Source organism: Dermochelys coriacea, chromosome 9, assembly GCF_009764565.3.
Source record: "Dermochelys coriacea isolate rDerCor1 chromosome 9, rDerCor1.pri.v4, whole genome shotgun sequence".
Lineage (NCBI taxonomy): Eukaryota > Metazoa > Chordata > Testudines > Dermochelyidae > Dermochelys > Dermochelys coriacea.
This window is the reverse complement of record NC_050076.1, coordinates 99,989,260-100,005,488: the sequence shown is the minus strand read 5'-3', so window position 1 is coordinate 100,005,488 and position 16,229 is coordinate 99,989,260. Positions and strand designations below refer to the sequence as shown.

Here is a 16,229-nt window from a genome sequence, read left to right as displayed (position 1 = left end):
CCTTTCATTAATTGACAGAAAACACTACTTTCGCTTCCACAGGCATTTATTTAAACAAGGTATGCAGTTAGGGAAATCCTGTATTCCCTGCACTCACATGGAATAGCCCTATAGAATCGCTCCATTACAGAAAAGAAATATACAAGACATCCTGTTAATATACTGGAGGAAATCCAGGTATGCTCTCAAGGTCATTTGAAAGTTATGACATGAAAGAATTACGCTTCCATGAGTGTGTATTCTGTCACTTTCCCAATCCGTATGTTAAAGGAGATCAGGAACCATGTACAACACCATTCTTCAGAAAACACATCTTGAGCTGGGCCTGGGACCTGGTTTACTACCAAGAAATTTAGTTCATTTGGCAGGCGTTCCTACCAAATGACGTTTAGCAGTTGTACTGAAGAGTTAGGAGGATTCGGAGGTCCTTTGTAATTGTTCAGTTAAGTTAAAAGAACTGGAGCTGGCCCAAAAATCCCCGCTGCCAAGATTCAGGGTGAAAAAACTTGTTTAGAGGCAACAAAATGAGGCATTTTGAAAGATGGAGATTCTTCTAGCTGGTTATTAGACTATCTTGAAATATCTTTGGGACAGATCTTGAAATGCAGGAGGGCTGTCTGCATTGCTGAGGTTGGGAATCTGTACCCAGTCCATACTCTCCCTCCACTTCTGGGGCACTGAATGATGGCTCTCAAGATACCAAGGAGTTCAGAATAAGTCTGAAAGTTCTTAGCCTTGGTCTTTCTCTGAGCTTTTTGCTGTCCTACCACTCAAAAAACAAACTTAGTTTGAAGAGATTAGAGAATATGCATACACCCTGCCCCTACTCAAAGGGCTTCTAATCTAGCACTTTAAAGCACACAATCAGGTGTCCTGCCATTGGAGATTTCTCCTTCAGAGAACAGCAGTGGGGTAATAGCATCTGTTGGGGAGTTGCCTGACACTTTAAGATCATTTGCAGCACTTATCTTGCATCAGAACCTTTTGGGAGGCCCTGAAGTCTGGAAATGAGTCTGTCTTCAGCTTCAAAGGATGAAATCTTCAGTTGCAGTTAGCTCTGTACCAAAAACTGCTTCTTTCAAAAGCTCTGGCTGCTTTTTTAAGACACCCCACAATCTACAAGTTTGTCAATGCATCTGTCCAATAATAGACCACTGAACATGTAACTTGGAGGGTTGAGGGCCAGGGAAGTTTGTTACCAAAACCACTGGTGCAAGTTTGTTTTTGGGGAGGGGGAAAGTCCCAAACTTAATTTTTTTTTATTTTTTTTTAAACAATAAACAATTTTAAACAATTTTTAAAATATATCTAAGGGACAAAACAAGTGAGTTTTTTGCCTTCTCTCCTCTTTTTACAAACAAAAAAACCCAACCCAAACTAATCAGACTTTCGTATGCCTCAACTTCACATGGCTTCTGTTTATTTTAGAAAAGAAGCCATATGAATGCAAGACCAAACACCTTCCACTACATGTGGAGTTTTAGATTTGGTTTTAAAATGAAAACTGGCACTTGTGCACTGTGTGAGACTGACTCCTGTGGATAACTTTTCTCTGCAGAACTGGTACATCACAAGTTGGTACGCTCCCCTGTGCTGGTCTGCTAATGTGTCACAGTTTCTGTTCTGGAGAACTACTGATAACCATGCCACAGTAGCTAAGGCTCTTTCTCTGTTCAATTCTAACCCTTTTTGAGACTTGGGGCTTTAGCCGTGGTGTGGACAACTGGATGGAAGTCTAACTCATTTCATGGTGGCTAACCAAATAGCCATTTTATTATATCAATTCTTGGATACTACCAAGCTGACCTGGATTTAAATTGCTGACTAAATAGAAATAAAAAATTGCCCTCGGTATAATCTCCTGAGTAATCTAGATTCCTTCCATTTCCTTTACCCCATTTTCTCAATAGGGGTCTTGGATAATATCTGTATTTGGATTTTAAGATATATTTAGGGCAAAGAGAATGTTATGTCCATTCATTTAGGGCCACGTACGCTGTCACCTCTTTAAAAATAACTTTTTACAAACTGTGTCCTGCATGTTGTGTGATATAACTCACTCACTTCGATGCAACATAGAATTATTTTAAAGCAGTAGTTCTCAAACTTTTCACAGTACTGTACCCCTTTCAGGAGGCTGATTTGTCTTGCATGCCATAAGTTACACTTCACTTGCAAACTTGCTTACAAAATCAGCCAAAAAAATACAAAGGTGTTTTAGCACAATATTACTGGAAAATTACTTACTTTCTCATTTTTAATTACTTCTCCATAATTGTAAAATAAATCAAGGAACCCCTTCCCTCCCACCCCCCCGGTTGAGAAATACTAATATAGTATATAGAGCAGTATAAACAAGTTATGACTGTATGAAATTTTAGTTTGTACTGACTTTGCTAGTGCTTTTCATGTTGCCTGTTGTAAAACTAGGCTAATATCTAGAGGAGTTGTTGATATACCCCCTGGAAGATCTCTGTCCCCCAGTGGTACGCATATCCCTGGTTCAGAGCCACTGCTCTAAAGAAATTAGTGACTTTTTTTATTTAGTTACATATAGCATCTTTCATCTAAATAGATCTTGCATTTAAAGTTAAGGATGAAACTTAATTTTTTACTCTTCCTGTTGTGGCTAGAGGTAGAGCAGATAAGGATCTGAGAACATGGTTACTGCTTATAAAAATATTTGTTCTTTTCTCCAAAGTGCTCTACAAACAGATACCCAAATTAGACATACAGCATTGAAAGCAGCAAGAAGTGAAGAATATTTCATTGAACCTTGCAGTAAGGACTGACTTAGGGCAGAGTGTAAATCCCTTGTTGGAGTTTGGCACCTACTTTGCTGAAAGAGGACAGTTGGCCAGGGCTTGAGTGTTAAGTTGCGTTTAAGATTTTAATTATTTCTTGCCTTAGTCCTTATCACCAAGGTTTCCTGGTCCTTACAGTTCTTCTCCCAGAGCTTAATGGTCCGCTTCAGCTGAGTCTTTCTGCCACAGTCAGCACTTGCAGCTATCTCCCACTCTGGCCTTCTAACTGATAGCTGCAGAGATTCCCTCCCGCCCCCCACACTTTTCAGGTACTCCCTTGCCTAAAGAGACAGGAAGCCTTCCATGTAAATTCCTGTAGAACACATGACGAGGAGCAGACATGTGGCTTACAACCACAGTTTGGAGTGTCAAAGGGCAGTAACGGGCGCATGGGACACAAGCAGGCCTTCCTTCCAAGGCCCAGTGCTCTGTTAGGTGGGCATTAGCAAAACTAACAAGAATTGAGTTAGTTTTACTCTGCTGCTGTTCAGGTAAGTTCTGAGCAGCATCAAAGGAAGGGATTGGCACTATGCAGTGGAGAGGACTCAAAACTGAGGCTTGGGTAAGGGGTGGAATGACACTTGCACATGTACACACCTGCCTCCTTGCAGCAGCTGGGTAACTGAGGGAGTGAACTATAAATATTGAAGAGATGTTCTGTACTCCCCATTGCAGCAGCCAGGAGTCTCTGGGATGCAGAGGACAAGACACAATGTCCCTTCTCTCTTCCAACACTGGGGGAGGGATTGGGACCTTGCAACTATCATTCTTCAACTAGCAAGTGTCTGTCTGTTAAAGAGACAGAAGGGTTCCGTGCAGCAACCTGATAGGAATCTGAGCCAGTTTCCAGCAGTAAGGAAGAAGTGACAGAAGAAAGTAGAGTTAGAATTATAAGGTAGGAAGTAGAGAAACCGGGGTAGAAGAAAAGTGTGTTTTTACAATATATAATATGGGTGTGGAGGAAAAGTGTAGAGGAAGGCATAAAAGAGGCACGATCTGTATATGAATGTAAATGGAGGGAAAGGAAGTACAAGAAAAGTGAGAAATATAGTGAGTCGCTTTTGTGAAACTTCTCTAAGTTGGTTGATTATACAGTTTTAAAAGTCCCCAGTTAATGGTACACAGCTGTCATCTTTCTAGTTCTTGGGTGGGCACTGAGCAGGGAGCAAGAAGGTGGTGGCACTGGTATCTCTCACTGCATGTTTTTCTAGCCCTGGGTAAGGCAGGTTGGGGAGGAGTTGCAGAGCACCACAAGAGCAGCTCCTTGTGCTCTCCCTGCAGCTCCTTCATTCACCACCATGCTTTTTTTTTTTTTTTTTTTTCCACCAAATGCATCCGATGAAGTGAGCTGTAGCTCACGAAAGCTTATGCTCTAATAAATTTGTTAGTCTCTATTTTATTTATTTATGATGCATAGATTTAATTAATACTAGCACAATAGGATCTACTTGCTAATGAGAAATGTAATTTGCCTCTGAGAGGAAAAGTGATGATCAGACCCTGCAGTTGATGTTTGCCAGATCACTAATAAAATGACGAATAAACTGTCCTTTCTTTTTCTTTTCTTTTTCTTTTTTTTTTTTTTTTTTGGTCTCTCTATATTACTACATAACAGGCTGGATGGAAGGAAAATCATGCAACATTCATGAATGAACTGAAAAACCTGCAAGCTTCAGGATTGACTACCCTTGGGCAGGCTCTCAGATCCTCTTTTGACTTGTTAAATCTCAATAGATTAGTATCTGGAATAGACAATTATGGACAGGTAACAAATGTTTGTTCTTTCTTCACATTGTATCAAATGCTCTTTGTAACCATTGCTGCTTTGTGGATATTGTTAAATATCTGGAGCTGGGTTGGGGAGGTGATGGAGTATGAGTAAAATGAGAGGGCTGCTTTGAACTGGTTATAGTAAAACGATGATCCATCTAGCCTAGTATCCTGTCTTCCGACAGTAGTCAATGCCAGGTGCTTCAGAAGGAATGAACAGAACAGACAGTCGTTGAGTGATCTATCCCCCATCATCCACTCCCAGCTTCTGGCAAACAGAAGCTAGGGCCACTCAGAGCATGGGATTGAATCCTTGACCATCCTGGCTAATAGCCAAAGATGGACCTGTTCTCCATGAACTAATATAGTTATTTTTTGAACCCTGTTATAGTTTTGGCCTTCACAACATCCATTCTCAATGAATTCCACAGGTTGACTGCGTTGTGTGAAGAAGTACTTACTTTTTTTGTTTTTGTTTTAAACCTGTTGCCTATTAATTTCATAGGGTGACCCCTAGTTCTTGTGTTATGTACTATCGATATTCATAAACTACAAATAGATTCCATTTTTAAAACTTGAGTTCTCATGTCACACACTAAGCCACATGGAAACATGTTATGTGTATATTTGTGTTCAGTGCATATTGTGTGTGCATGCATGTACACCTGGAATCTTAAAATTGTAGATATTTATCAAATAACTATTTCAAACTTTGCTATGTCGTATGTTTGCCTTCTCAGTATGGTATTTTAATTAACTTTTCATTATCGCAGTATCGTTTTGGTTGTGAAGTTCTACATGTCCACGGATTTAACACCATCTCACGCTTTTATAAGGATTGTTTGGCATTTTAAGTTCTTAAAGGCAGATACTGTGTTTTATGTGCTGTAAATTGACGAGTACATTTACAGACCAACACAAGTTTAACTGAAGTATGGAATTAAATATTATTTGTTACTATTTTACATGTTTTTATTCTTTCTCTAGGGGAGGAACCCGTTCTTTTTAGAGCCATCTATTTTAATTACCATCACGGATGGAAACAAATTGACACATACTGCTGGTGTTCAAGAGGAGGTAAGACTTTTTTGTATTTGTTTTACTTTTTAAAATGGCTACAGGGGAACACTAACTTACTTTTAACTGTTAACAAGAATTTGAGTTTTAAAATCTGTGAACTTGCATCTTGGCTGTGTGCTACAAGAATTGTGAATTAGATTTATATTTGGTGGTAATTCAGCTTCATTCTGCAGACCACTTTTTAAGAAAAGTGGACCAGCTTCTCTCCCCATGCCCCACTGCTTAGTTCCATAGGCACTGGGAGTTCACAGACTACAGTTTGAGAGCACTGATTAATAGAGCAGAAAACTGGTCCTTCAGTTTATCCATTATTTTGATGATTTGTTTGGGTACATGTCTTCAAATGAGCATTTGATCCCTTAAATCTTTCAAATCTTTCTTTACTAGCTTCATCTTCCTTTGAATTCTCCTCTACCTGGAAGTGAACTAACCAAAGAACCATTTCGTTGGGATCAAAGGCTATTTGCCCTAGTGCTGCGTTTGCCAGGAGCGTCTTCTGTTGAACCAGAGCAACTAGGGAGCGTACCCACTGATGAATCTGCAATCACACAGATGTGTGAAGTGACAGGAGGTAGTTGGATGTTATTTTGCTTTGGTTTCAATGTGGAATTTGTCTTACTCTCTAAGCTGTCTTAATGAGATGCTCTTGGGGGATAGAGGGAGAGAATAACTTTACATCTAATTTTTCTCACCTTGGACACTGACTCTACCCTGGCCAGTTCAACATGTTAGTATAGCACTGTTGCATCTGGGTTTCTACCTTGCAAGAGTATTTTAAAATTAAAAAATACTGGCTCTTTTAAATCTGACAGCTTTTCACTTTTTTCATGTTAAGCTTTGTAATCCCTTCCCTTTTCTTTATAAAAGGCTGGTTGTCTTCTTTGAAAAGTGACTAAAAATGAAACCATCTCACTCATCAGATCTGTTCCTTATGTATTCAATAAAACCTGCTTCCTTTAATAACTAATGTTTACTTCATTAACCTTCTGGTGCTAACACAGCTAAAAGGAGTGAATTACACACGAATGAACAGAAGCATCATCAACAGCATTGAGCTGTGCAAACCCACTGCCTCCAGTGGGTCTATGCCATTGTCACTGAAGGCTTTTTTGGCCTGCAAAGCCTATGTTATTGGTGATAATGCACAGGATGGAAAAGACCAACTTGGCTTTCACAGTCTGTATTCTTTGCATTGTGGAAGTATTTTGCCATGTCTGTTGGTGATTTGAGTTTGTCACTAAAGCAGCAACACTGTGGTGGTGATTCCACATAAAGTTGAAAGAGCTTTGACATATAATATAATTTTTATTTTTATAATAAACAGTATCCTTCCTTCCTTACACAATTAAGGTTTGCTGAGACTTATTTTCAGACTTTGGCTGCATTGCTCTTCTTTTACTTATAGGTCGCTCCTATTGTGTGCGGACACAAAGAATGTTGAACCAGTGTTTAGAATCTCTAGTTCAAAAAGTTCAGAGTGGTGTTGTTATTAACTTTGAAAAATCAGGACCAGACCCAGCTCCCATTGGAGAAGGTACAGTAACTATTCACTTTCATCTCTGTAGCTGTAATCTATGTAACATGTGTTTTTGTTTTTTGTTGCTTTGTAAGCTCAGTGTAGATCCTTAATGTGTATGATATCTGAGCTTTTTCCTTAAACGATCTTGTCTTAGGAATGAAATGCCATTATTGCTTGCTATCTTGTTGACTGAGGAACCACAGCTCAAAAGACAGAAATATCCAACATTGCTACTTATTCCTATTGTAAATAGTGGATGCAGTGTAGTTGTAACTGTCAGTCCCAGGATACTAGAGAGAGAGAAGGTGGGTGAGGTAATATCTTGTACTTGACCAACATCTGTTTGGGAGAGAGACAGGCTTTTGAGCTACACAGAGCTGAAGAAGAGCTTGGTACCATATAGAACAAAGTGAAAGCTTTTGTCTCTCATCAACAGAAGTAAGTAGTAGAGGCATTAATAATTGTACTGTGTTGAAATAATTGGAAAGCATCCTGGATGCATTAAGCACACCAGTCTTGTGAATGCTATGTAGATTTTCAAAGCAGTTTAGGGCTGACAATATATAAAATTGTTTTTGGTTTTTTTTTTTAGATACCTCAAAATCTATTGTAAGAACTCTTATTTAAAAAAAAAAATTTGAGCTGCGTATGAATTTTATTTGGGCTTCACTAGACTTTACCAGAGTTAACTCGCCCTCAAGTAACTTGAGGTCTTAAGTATGTTTGTAAAAGCTAATGTGGATTTACTTGGGCTCAGCCTAGGGTAAAGAGCAACTTGTATCCTGAAACAAATGTTTGGGAGTGTACGTGCTAGCCTTTTGAAACACATGAACTAGTTAGAGTTAATTGCCAGTCAGTGAATTTGAGGTCAGAATGTCTGGTGTTGATAAACCCTTGGTGCTCTCAAGCTGTCTCTTTACCCTGGAAGGAAGGTGCATTTTAACATGTGTTGCATATGTGAAAAATACACCTTTGTTTTACGCGCTGTGGACAAGGCCTTTGAAAGCAACTGCAAAAAACACCTGCTAGATTCACAGTTCTTGACGAATGCCACCGTGGATCCCTGTTAAGGATTCTTCAGTATGTTACAAGCAACAGAATTTAATCAGTCTTGGAGATGCTGCCTATTTGAAATCTAGTCATTTGGGGGCTGGGGGGGTGTCGAGAGGGCTTTCAGGTACTGCACCTGCCAACTTCTGTGGCTTTACCATTCACATTTTCCCCCCTCTTAATTGCTTCTCTCTCCCCATGTTCGGTAGGGTGAACCTCAGAAACAAAGGAAACTGACTACATACATGTGCTGTCAAATGCACAAAATGAATAGGGAAAAAGAAAATGTAATTCTATTGTGGTTTTTTTTTTTTTTAAGGTGCTATAGTGGACTTTTTAAAAAAAAATACTTCAGGCGCGGTTTTAAATGGATATACTGTAAAGGTGTCTGTTTTTTAACGTTTTTGGCATTGTGCTGTTTGAAACCAATCACCCTGTGATTGATCAAAACTTTTCTTTCCTAACTGTAGGTGAAAATTTATGTGCCCGGACAGGAAGGGAGAGTGTGGGGAAAAAATACATTTGTTGATTATGGGGCAATTTGTTCAGACTTGCAGAACTTGACACTTAAAACTGAGGAAAGAAACTGATCCCTTGGCATGTTTAGGAAGACTCTCTTTCCCTACAACTTACATGCACAGAAAATCATACACTTAAAAGCAAACTTGAAGACACGTAGAGTATGCAAGTAGAACAAAAAAATCAAGTGTGTCTGTTGCTTTTGGGGGGGTCCTTTAGGCATTCTACCATGATCATCTATCACCCTTACTTTCATTCTGAGACACCTTTTCTCCCCCCCCTGCCTTTCTCTCCTGTTTGCCTGCCTGCCTGTTTTCCTCGTAATGCCTTTTCATCTACTTGGGAGAATATTTTAGACTTGCCCCCTGCATCCTGTGCAGTCCAAGTTGGCACTAAGCAAAGTCCCTGACATCTGCTGATCTGGACACTGGAATCTCAAGGTTGCTCTTGTATGGAAAAGTAACTGGATGAATTTGATTTAGTGGGTTTTTTTTTTCTCTTTTATCCGAAGCAATAAAACAGTAGAGTGTATGTATCAACATAGCACAAAAGTGTCAAGAGAGCTCAGACTTAGTGTGCGTCAAGGAAGCAAATAAGTTCAGTCTAAACCAAGAACAGCAGAAGTTTCTAGTATGTGGAAATGTAGCAGTGTTAGTGCTCTTCAAATTGTTGTGCACGCTACAGAAAATGGAGAAATGAATTGATCTGTAACAGAAGGGTATGTTCTGCAATATCAGTCAACCATTCCTGAAACAAATCAAATCAAAAGCATATACCTGTGACAAATCCTGGAAACTAGGCTGGCAAGCTTAGTTATGCACCTGTACCTTGTCGAGTCATGTTCCAAACCCACATCTAGGTTTTGTGAAATAATCTAGCTTATTTTAACTGTTTCAGTTTTAATATAAAATGGGGGAATGTACGTGAGGTAATAAGACATAATGTGCTAACAGATACAAAACCCTTAAACTTGCATTTCTGTGGAGGAGGAGAGGAGTGAAATGACTTACTAATAAGGCATTAGGAACTTCAACAGACTGCTGAAAATTAAGACTGAATCTATTTCCATAGGGTACATTTTACACCTCTAAAAATTTTGTCTTTCCCTGGAGAAGTTTTCCCATTTAATTTCAGCTAATACTAACATTATTCCCTGTACACTGTATCACCTTCAGTGAGACTATAAAATGTCAGTGACCTGTTTTTGTAGCCAGGGCAGTGTCAGAGATCCTAGACTTGTATACTGTACCATTTTTAAAGCCAGTACTTAATACTGAGTCTAAACCAACTTCATTTTGTGTAATACGCTGAGCAAGCAGTGCTGCACTTAGTTGAATTGCTGTGTAGCTGAAGCAGGACTGTAGAATGTGGGCAAACGTTCTTAAAGTGAATTTAAATTATGCCATTTTACATGCTGACGTAGATGTTCAGCCTTGATGTTAAGAGACACATTGGTGTCTTTGAAACAAATGAAATGGGACATTGGTTGTTTAATAAGAGAACTTCCTGGGAAACAAATGCATGCCATGTAGCTTTTTATTTTTCATTTTATTTTTTTTTTTTTTTGCTTTGTTTAAATTTTAGATGGACTTGTTGATTCACCCAGGCCCATCAATTCATTTGCTTCTCAACCGTGGCATAGTTGTCATAAACTCATTTATGTGCGACCTAACCCTAAAACTGGTGTTCCTGTTGGGCATTGGCCAATTCCAGAGTCATTTTGGCCTGATCAGAATTCACCAACACTGGTAAGTAAAACCAACTAAAGAAAAGGGTTCCACATCTCCTGATCTGATAGAGAGTTCCTAAATGAACAGTACATTCCCCCAGGCTTGCTTATGGTCTGGCTTTCACTAAAAAAAATGAATGGACTCTCTGTGATGCTGATTGGTGAAGACAATTCTAGAAATTGCATCCCACATCACTTCTGGGTCCGGAAAGCTTATTGCAATAAATTTTCCATTCAGTAAACTAGTTTTTAAATATTGTATCAATCAAGTTTTTAATGCAATATCTTTGCATTTTGCAACCGTGGAAATGAAGTTTTCAAAATATTGAGTCAAAATTATACTTTGAACTAAATTATTTAAAGCGTTTTTTAAAAGTAGAGCCATGGAGTCTTAAACTTTTTATCTCAACAAAGGGGGTTAGAAGATGTAGTGCATTTTTGATGTTCCTTCTTGTGGAATCACTCTTCCTGGTATGTAGCAGGACTCCATGTACATGATTCTTCTTTTCCTAGCAAGGAAAGTTGTGGCTGGGAAGGAAGCAAATAATTGCATCCTCTAGATAATCGTGGGAACATGCAGCATGTGCTTGCTCTTTTCTGAAACATTCAGTCATTTTGTTGGTTATTGGCTTGACCCAGCAGCCTTTTTTTTCATAGATATATCCCTTCTAAGTGGGCACGTTATGTTTCTGCACTTGTGCTATTTACTCAAGGTGCTAGTTTTTCCTTGGGGGGAAATCAATCACTAGGGAACATTTTGAGCAATCGTATTGGCCAAGTGGAAACGCTCTCAAACACGGATTTCTGTGAACAGCAGGCTGAGAGAAAGAGTTCAGGTTTTCTTTAAATCACGTATTTGTGCGCTTTGTGGATTGACTGGGATTTAGGACTTTGAAATATTTAAAAATTTTTAATATTAACTACATTTTTCCCCCCTTGTGGGTCAGGAGGGAATTGTGTGCCAATGTTGTTCAATAACTTGTGAATGATTTAGTTAATAGTCCATTATCTTGATTCATCTGGATCACATGGTAGGAATTTAACCTTCTGCTATTGTCAAAACTTGATGATTAACTTGTTTGTTTTTTTAAGTGTTGAAGGCTAGTGAGGAATAAAGGGTGTGTATGGGAGGAGGTGCATTACTGCATGTCAACTGTTTATTTGCTAAATGATTTTATTCATCTGTTTTTAGTAATACAGCTTGATTTGATTTATTTAAAAGAACGTAGTATAAAAAGTGGAACGCTTTAAAATAGTACCTTAGATTGGAGCCATATTAAATAAAAGAAAAAAGCAAATTTCTGGGTGGCAGTTACTAGCATTAAAGAATTAACCTGATTGTCTTTAACATCAGGCAGTTGGTGGACTCTAAGTCATGAATCTTTTCTTCCTCCTCTTAGCCGCCACGCACAGCTCATCCTGTTGTGAGGTTCTCCTGTGTAGATTGTGAGCCAATGGTAATAGACAAGCTTCCTTTTGACAAATATGAACTTGAACCTTCACCCTTAACGCAGTACATCTTGGAACGAAAGTCTCCCCATGCCTGCTGGCAGGTATTTGCCTTTATTTCATTATTATAAAGTCAATAGGAATCCCCAGGCAGTGCTACGTTAATCTGTGTAAACCTGCAAGAAGGCAAGAGGTATGTCTGATGTTACACTGTTCTGCTGAGTTGAGTTGAGGAAATATGTAAAGATGCCAATTGCCTTTCAATTCTGACTAGATTTTTCAAGCCTTTGAAGAGGTGATGCCACTACAGGCTTCATCAATTCATTTAGTTCTGTTTTGAAGTCATAGTGTTTCAGTGGCAAATGTGTCCCCCAGGTTCCACACTCAGATGAAATGCAACTTATTTGCATGTTGGAAAAGAAAGAGATTATTGATTTTTATTAGAACTCTTAGGTGTTATTTAAGTGACATAAATTCTAATGTACTGTGTGGTAAGTAGTGGTTTTAACTTCTCCCATCCAATTCATACCTCGTGCTTAATGCACTGGATTGGTCCTGTGAAGGCTTTGTCACAGGCTTCTTCTGCGTGGCCTGTGGCAAGTCACTTAGACATAGTCTACATTTAGGACTTGTCTACACTTACAGTGCTGCAGTGGCACAACTGCATGGGTGATTCGACTGTTGCTGGTCCCTGAGATCCCTGACACAGCTCAGGAAGGCAGCAAAACCGGTCCCTGGTATAAAAAAGTTGAGACACACTGGTGTACACCATGCCTTAGAATTTAGGACGATATAGCTGTGGGGCATCTTGAGTGTTGTAGATATGCCGACTTCACCTTCAGTGTTGATGCAGCTAATCCACAGACGAATGCCTTTTGTTGATCTAGCTACTGTTGCGCAAGGAAAACCCGTGTGTCAGCGTAGGCTACATCTATGCTACAGGGTTATTCTGGCATAGCTGTGGTGCTGTAGCTATGCCACTATAGTCCCTGTAGTGTAGACAAGTCCTTAATTTATGTGTGCCTTAGTTCCCCCTCTGTAAATGGGATTCTCCTCTCTCACAGGGATCTGTTGTGAAGATGAATTCATTCAATATACGTGAGGTACTATGGTAATTTTGGACTATTTCATTACCTAGAAAGAATTTGGATACCACATGGAAGTGCAGAGAGATGTTAAAATCTCTAATTTACAAATAAATGGTAAAAGTAATTTGGAAGTGTAACCAACAATAAAATAAATCACACTGTTGCCTAGAAAAAAACTGAGGGAATGCAGTCAATCCAATGAATTCCAAATAATGGCTTTAAAGCATGCTTGGCTATCTCATCTGCCCCTCAGTCCCCCTGACAAATTTTGTGAATGAATCTCTCTAGTTTATTTAAACGGCTTTTCTTTTCCAAGTTGTGTGAAAGACAAGGGAAAATGACTAATTACAGTGGGAACTATTTGACAAACTGTACTCCAAGTGCTGTCGAATGCACAAAAGTTAAAAAACCTGGAAAAATAGTGGATTTTTTTTTTTCATTTACAACAATAGTAGACAAATAATCTGCAGAAAAAAGTGATTTTTGTTGACTGTGTCCCTTTAAAAATAAATAGTACATTCTAAATGGGACTTTCTTGTACTTCTGTATATTGCCACTAATAGAGAGTGTCTGTTTCTTAAACTTAGTACTCCACGTCATGGTTATAACCTCTAGAATATTGGCATCCTCCAAATTTAAGAGAAGTGCGTATTTTAATAATCAGTCTTCTGAGGATTAGTGCTCTGATTAACTCTCATGTTTACAAATTGGCAATATCTCCTTAGTTTGAGAGTTTGTGTCAATATATTGAAGAATGAAAAATCAGGCTTTTTATCAATTGTGCATGTGTTTTAGGGAGATAATTTGATTTATAAAGTTATTAGAAAAATCTACCTGCAACAGAGATCAGGTATAGCCTGTTAAACGGTGTCAAGCAATGGAGCGTCCATTACTTTCCCTTGAGAGTCATTAAATATAGTGTAGACAAATCACTAGAAAATATGCTCTGGAGAGCAATCCCACCCTTCCGGGGTAGACTAAATGACTAAGTATCTTTGCATCTCTGATGTATGTAATTTACAAGTCTAAGTGCATGTCCAGTTGTATGTACACAGGTAAAATCAAACTCAATTTTCTAGAGTTTTCCCCTTTTCCCCTTAAAACAGAATCAAAAAATCAGATTGCACTTATTCTGATAAATGTGCAGCTTTTTAGAATGTTTTGTTTTAAATATAACAATGTTTCTTATGTTCTTTATCAGGTATTTGTGAGTAACAGTGGAAAATACAGTGAACTTGGCCATCCATTTGGGTATTTAAAAGCAAGCACTACTTTAACCTGTGTAAACCTCTTTGTGATGCCTTACAACTATCCTGCTTTACTTCCTCTGTTAGGTACGTAATACAGTCGGTCGGACAGTTTAACAGCATAAAAATAAGGTTGGCTAATGTGCTGCCTAAATTTATTGGTTAAAATAATGGAGATCAGAGAGTATAGAATGTTGCAAACTCTTAAATATAATTTGGGAGGAGAGGATTTTCATACCCCCTCTCCCTTTTTTTTTCTCTCCAGCAGAGGAGGAGAGCTACCTGCTTCCAGTGCATGTTTGATGCTGTTCACCTCCTAGACACGTAGCCTCTTCCTTAACCTGGAGTAAGCTTCAACCTCCATTCTTTTCCCTCATGTAGGCTGTGGTATCTCCATTTTTTTGCAGTTGCTCTTGTGACATCCTACTTTTGGCTGGAAGGTCAGATACAGGACTTTTTAGGGGGGGGCTAGGGAGAGAGAAGTTAACTACTGCAATTTAGAGTAGCAACCAGCAAGCAGGTCTAGAGCAACGAAGCAGCCAGCATTTCCCCTCGAGGACGAAAGGTTTCATTTTCATGATGAGCTTGCTTTCCACAGGCGAGATGATACGAGAGAAGTGGTGCATGAATAGGTCCTGTAATAACTATAGTGTAAAGACTTTGGTTCCCATGGCAAAATGCTAATGGCAGAGGGAATTGCTTCCCAGGTGCTATTGTTTCTTTTATTTATAGAGCCAGTGTGTTTTAAAAATTATACAAAATAACAGTGAAGATTTAGGATAAGAAATATTGAACTTTAAAACATCATTTCTTGTATTATATGGAACAGTCACATACATTATTCTGGCAAGAAAAAGGTGCAAGAATGTTTGTTTATGTTCCTAATACACCTTATCACCTCATCATAATCCACCAGCAAATTAGCACTTCTCTTAGTTGAAAACATTAACTCATGGCTTGTATGTCAGCCTGATGATGATTCCAACACCTAGGACTTGCAGTTCAGTCCAAAAACACTTGCTTTCTGAGAGCTGGTTACTACAAAATCAGACAAACTGCCACTTCTATTGCAGATCTGCTAGTCCGGCAGAGGCCATCAGTGGATACAAATAAATTTGGTGTAGTCATTTTGATCTGCCACTTCTTCCCCCACCCTATTTTGAGAGGTGAAAAGTCTTCCCATTATGTGTGGAAAACAGGAATGTGAGAGAGGCGTCTCTGCAACATGTGCAGTGCTCTTCTGCTGCTCACTATCTCAAGCACGTGGTGTACCTTGTCTGTAAAATTTAAACTGCATGGTGCTGTTTAAATGACAGGGTGGGGCTTTTCTAATGCATGAGTCGTAAACAGGAGGTTTACCATGGAGGTACAGTGATGACATATACAGTGTATGTATCTTGAGCTGTTTTGAACACTTCCATCCATGTACTGGGAGGCTTGGTGAAATTAGGTTCAGTGACCATTCTGCATGAACCTAAAACGAAGGCTTTTTTGCAGAATTTATATCCTCAGATCAATGGGAGAAATTGCCAAATACTTAACAACTGACAGTACACTCGTATATCTTTCCAAAGACACTTGTAAAGATACTTGACATCTTTGATATGTGGGGTTTTGTATTTAAAAAAACAGCAAGAAGACTGGTTTGATTGCATAAAACAGTCTTCCCTTTTTCTGATCAGCAGGGTTTTGATGTTCTACAGGAGAGAAGGAAGAGTAACTTGCTCTGGTTACCCACGACTTCTCTTGTTGCTCTAAGAGCTATTTTAATGTTTCCTGTGTCCACCATTCTATTGGAAGAGCTCTGCATCTGGGGAATGAGACAAACATTGATGCTCAGGGTGGAATGCAGATAAATTTTCCCCCTCTCCTTTTTTCCATGATTATGGGGGGAGAGGGAGGAATTGTACAGTACAAGAAGATAAACCACCCTATCTAATTTATTGGCCCCCTGGTCTGTCAAGAAGTTTTCAA

At 38.9% G+C, this 16,229-nt stretch overlaps 1 protein-coding gene across 10 annotated transcripts in view; it reads left to right on the top strand.

Moving 5' to 3' along the window:
* The window catches only part of LOC119861147 (integrator complex subunit 6-like), a 52,923-nt gene that overhangs the window by 19,207 nt on the left and 17,487 nt on the right, over positions 1–16,229 (top strand). For 7 of the 10 annotated variants that reach the window (XR_006274040.1, XR_006274042.1, XR_006274041.1 and 4 more), the window contains 7 exons: positions 4,420–4,569; positions 5,562–5,651; positions 6,042–6,225; positions 7,060–7,188; positions 10,327–10,490; positions 11,872–12,024; positions 14,210–14,342. Coding sequence is in view for 3 of the 10 variants with exons in the window: in XM_043491839.1 (XP_043347774.1) it covers positions 4,420–4,569; positions 5,562–5,651; positions 6,042–6,225; positions 7,060–7,188; positions 10,327–10,490; positions 11,872–12,024; positions 14,210–14,342 (1,003 nt within the window). In the remaining 7 variants the exon portion in view is untranslated. Of the gene's footprint in view, positions 1–400; positions 2,804–2,861; positions 4,570–5,561; positions 5,652–6,041; positions 6,226–7,059; positions 7,189–10,326; positions 10,491–11,871; positions 12,025–14,209; positions 14,343–14,520; positions 14,602–16,229 lie in introns of those variants that run through there. The other 3 variants (XM_038415786.2, XM_038415785.2, XR_006274046.1) reach the window with 3 other exon arrangements.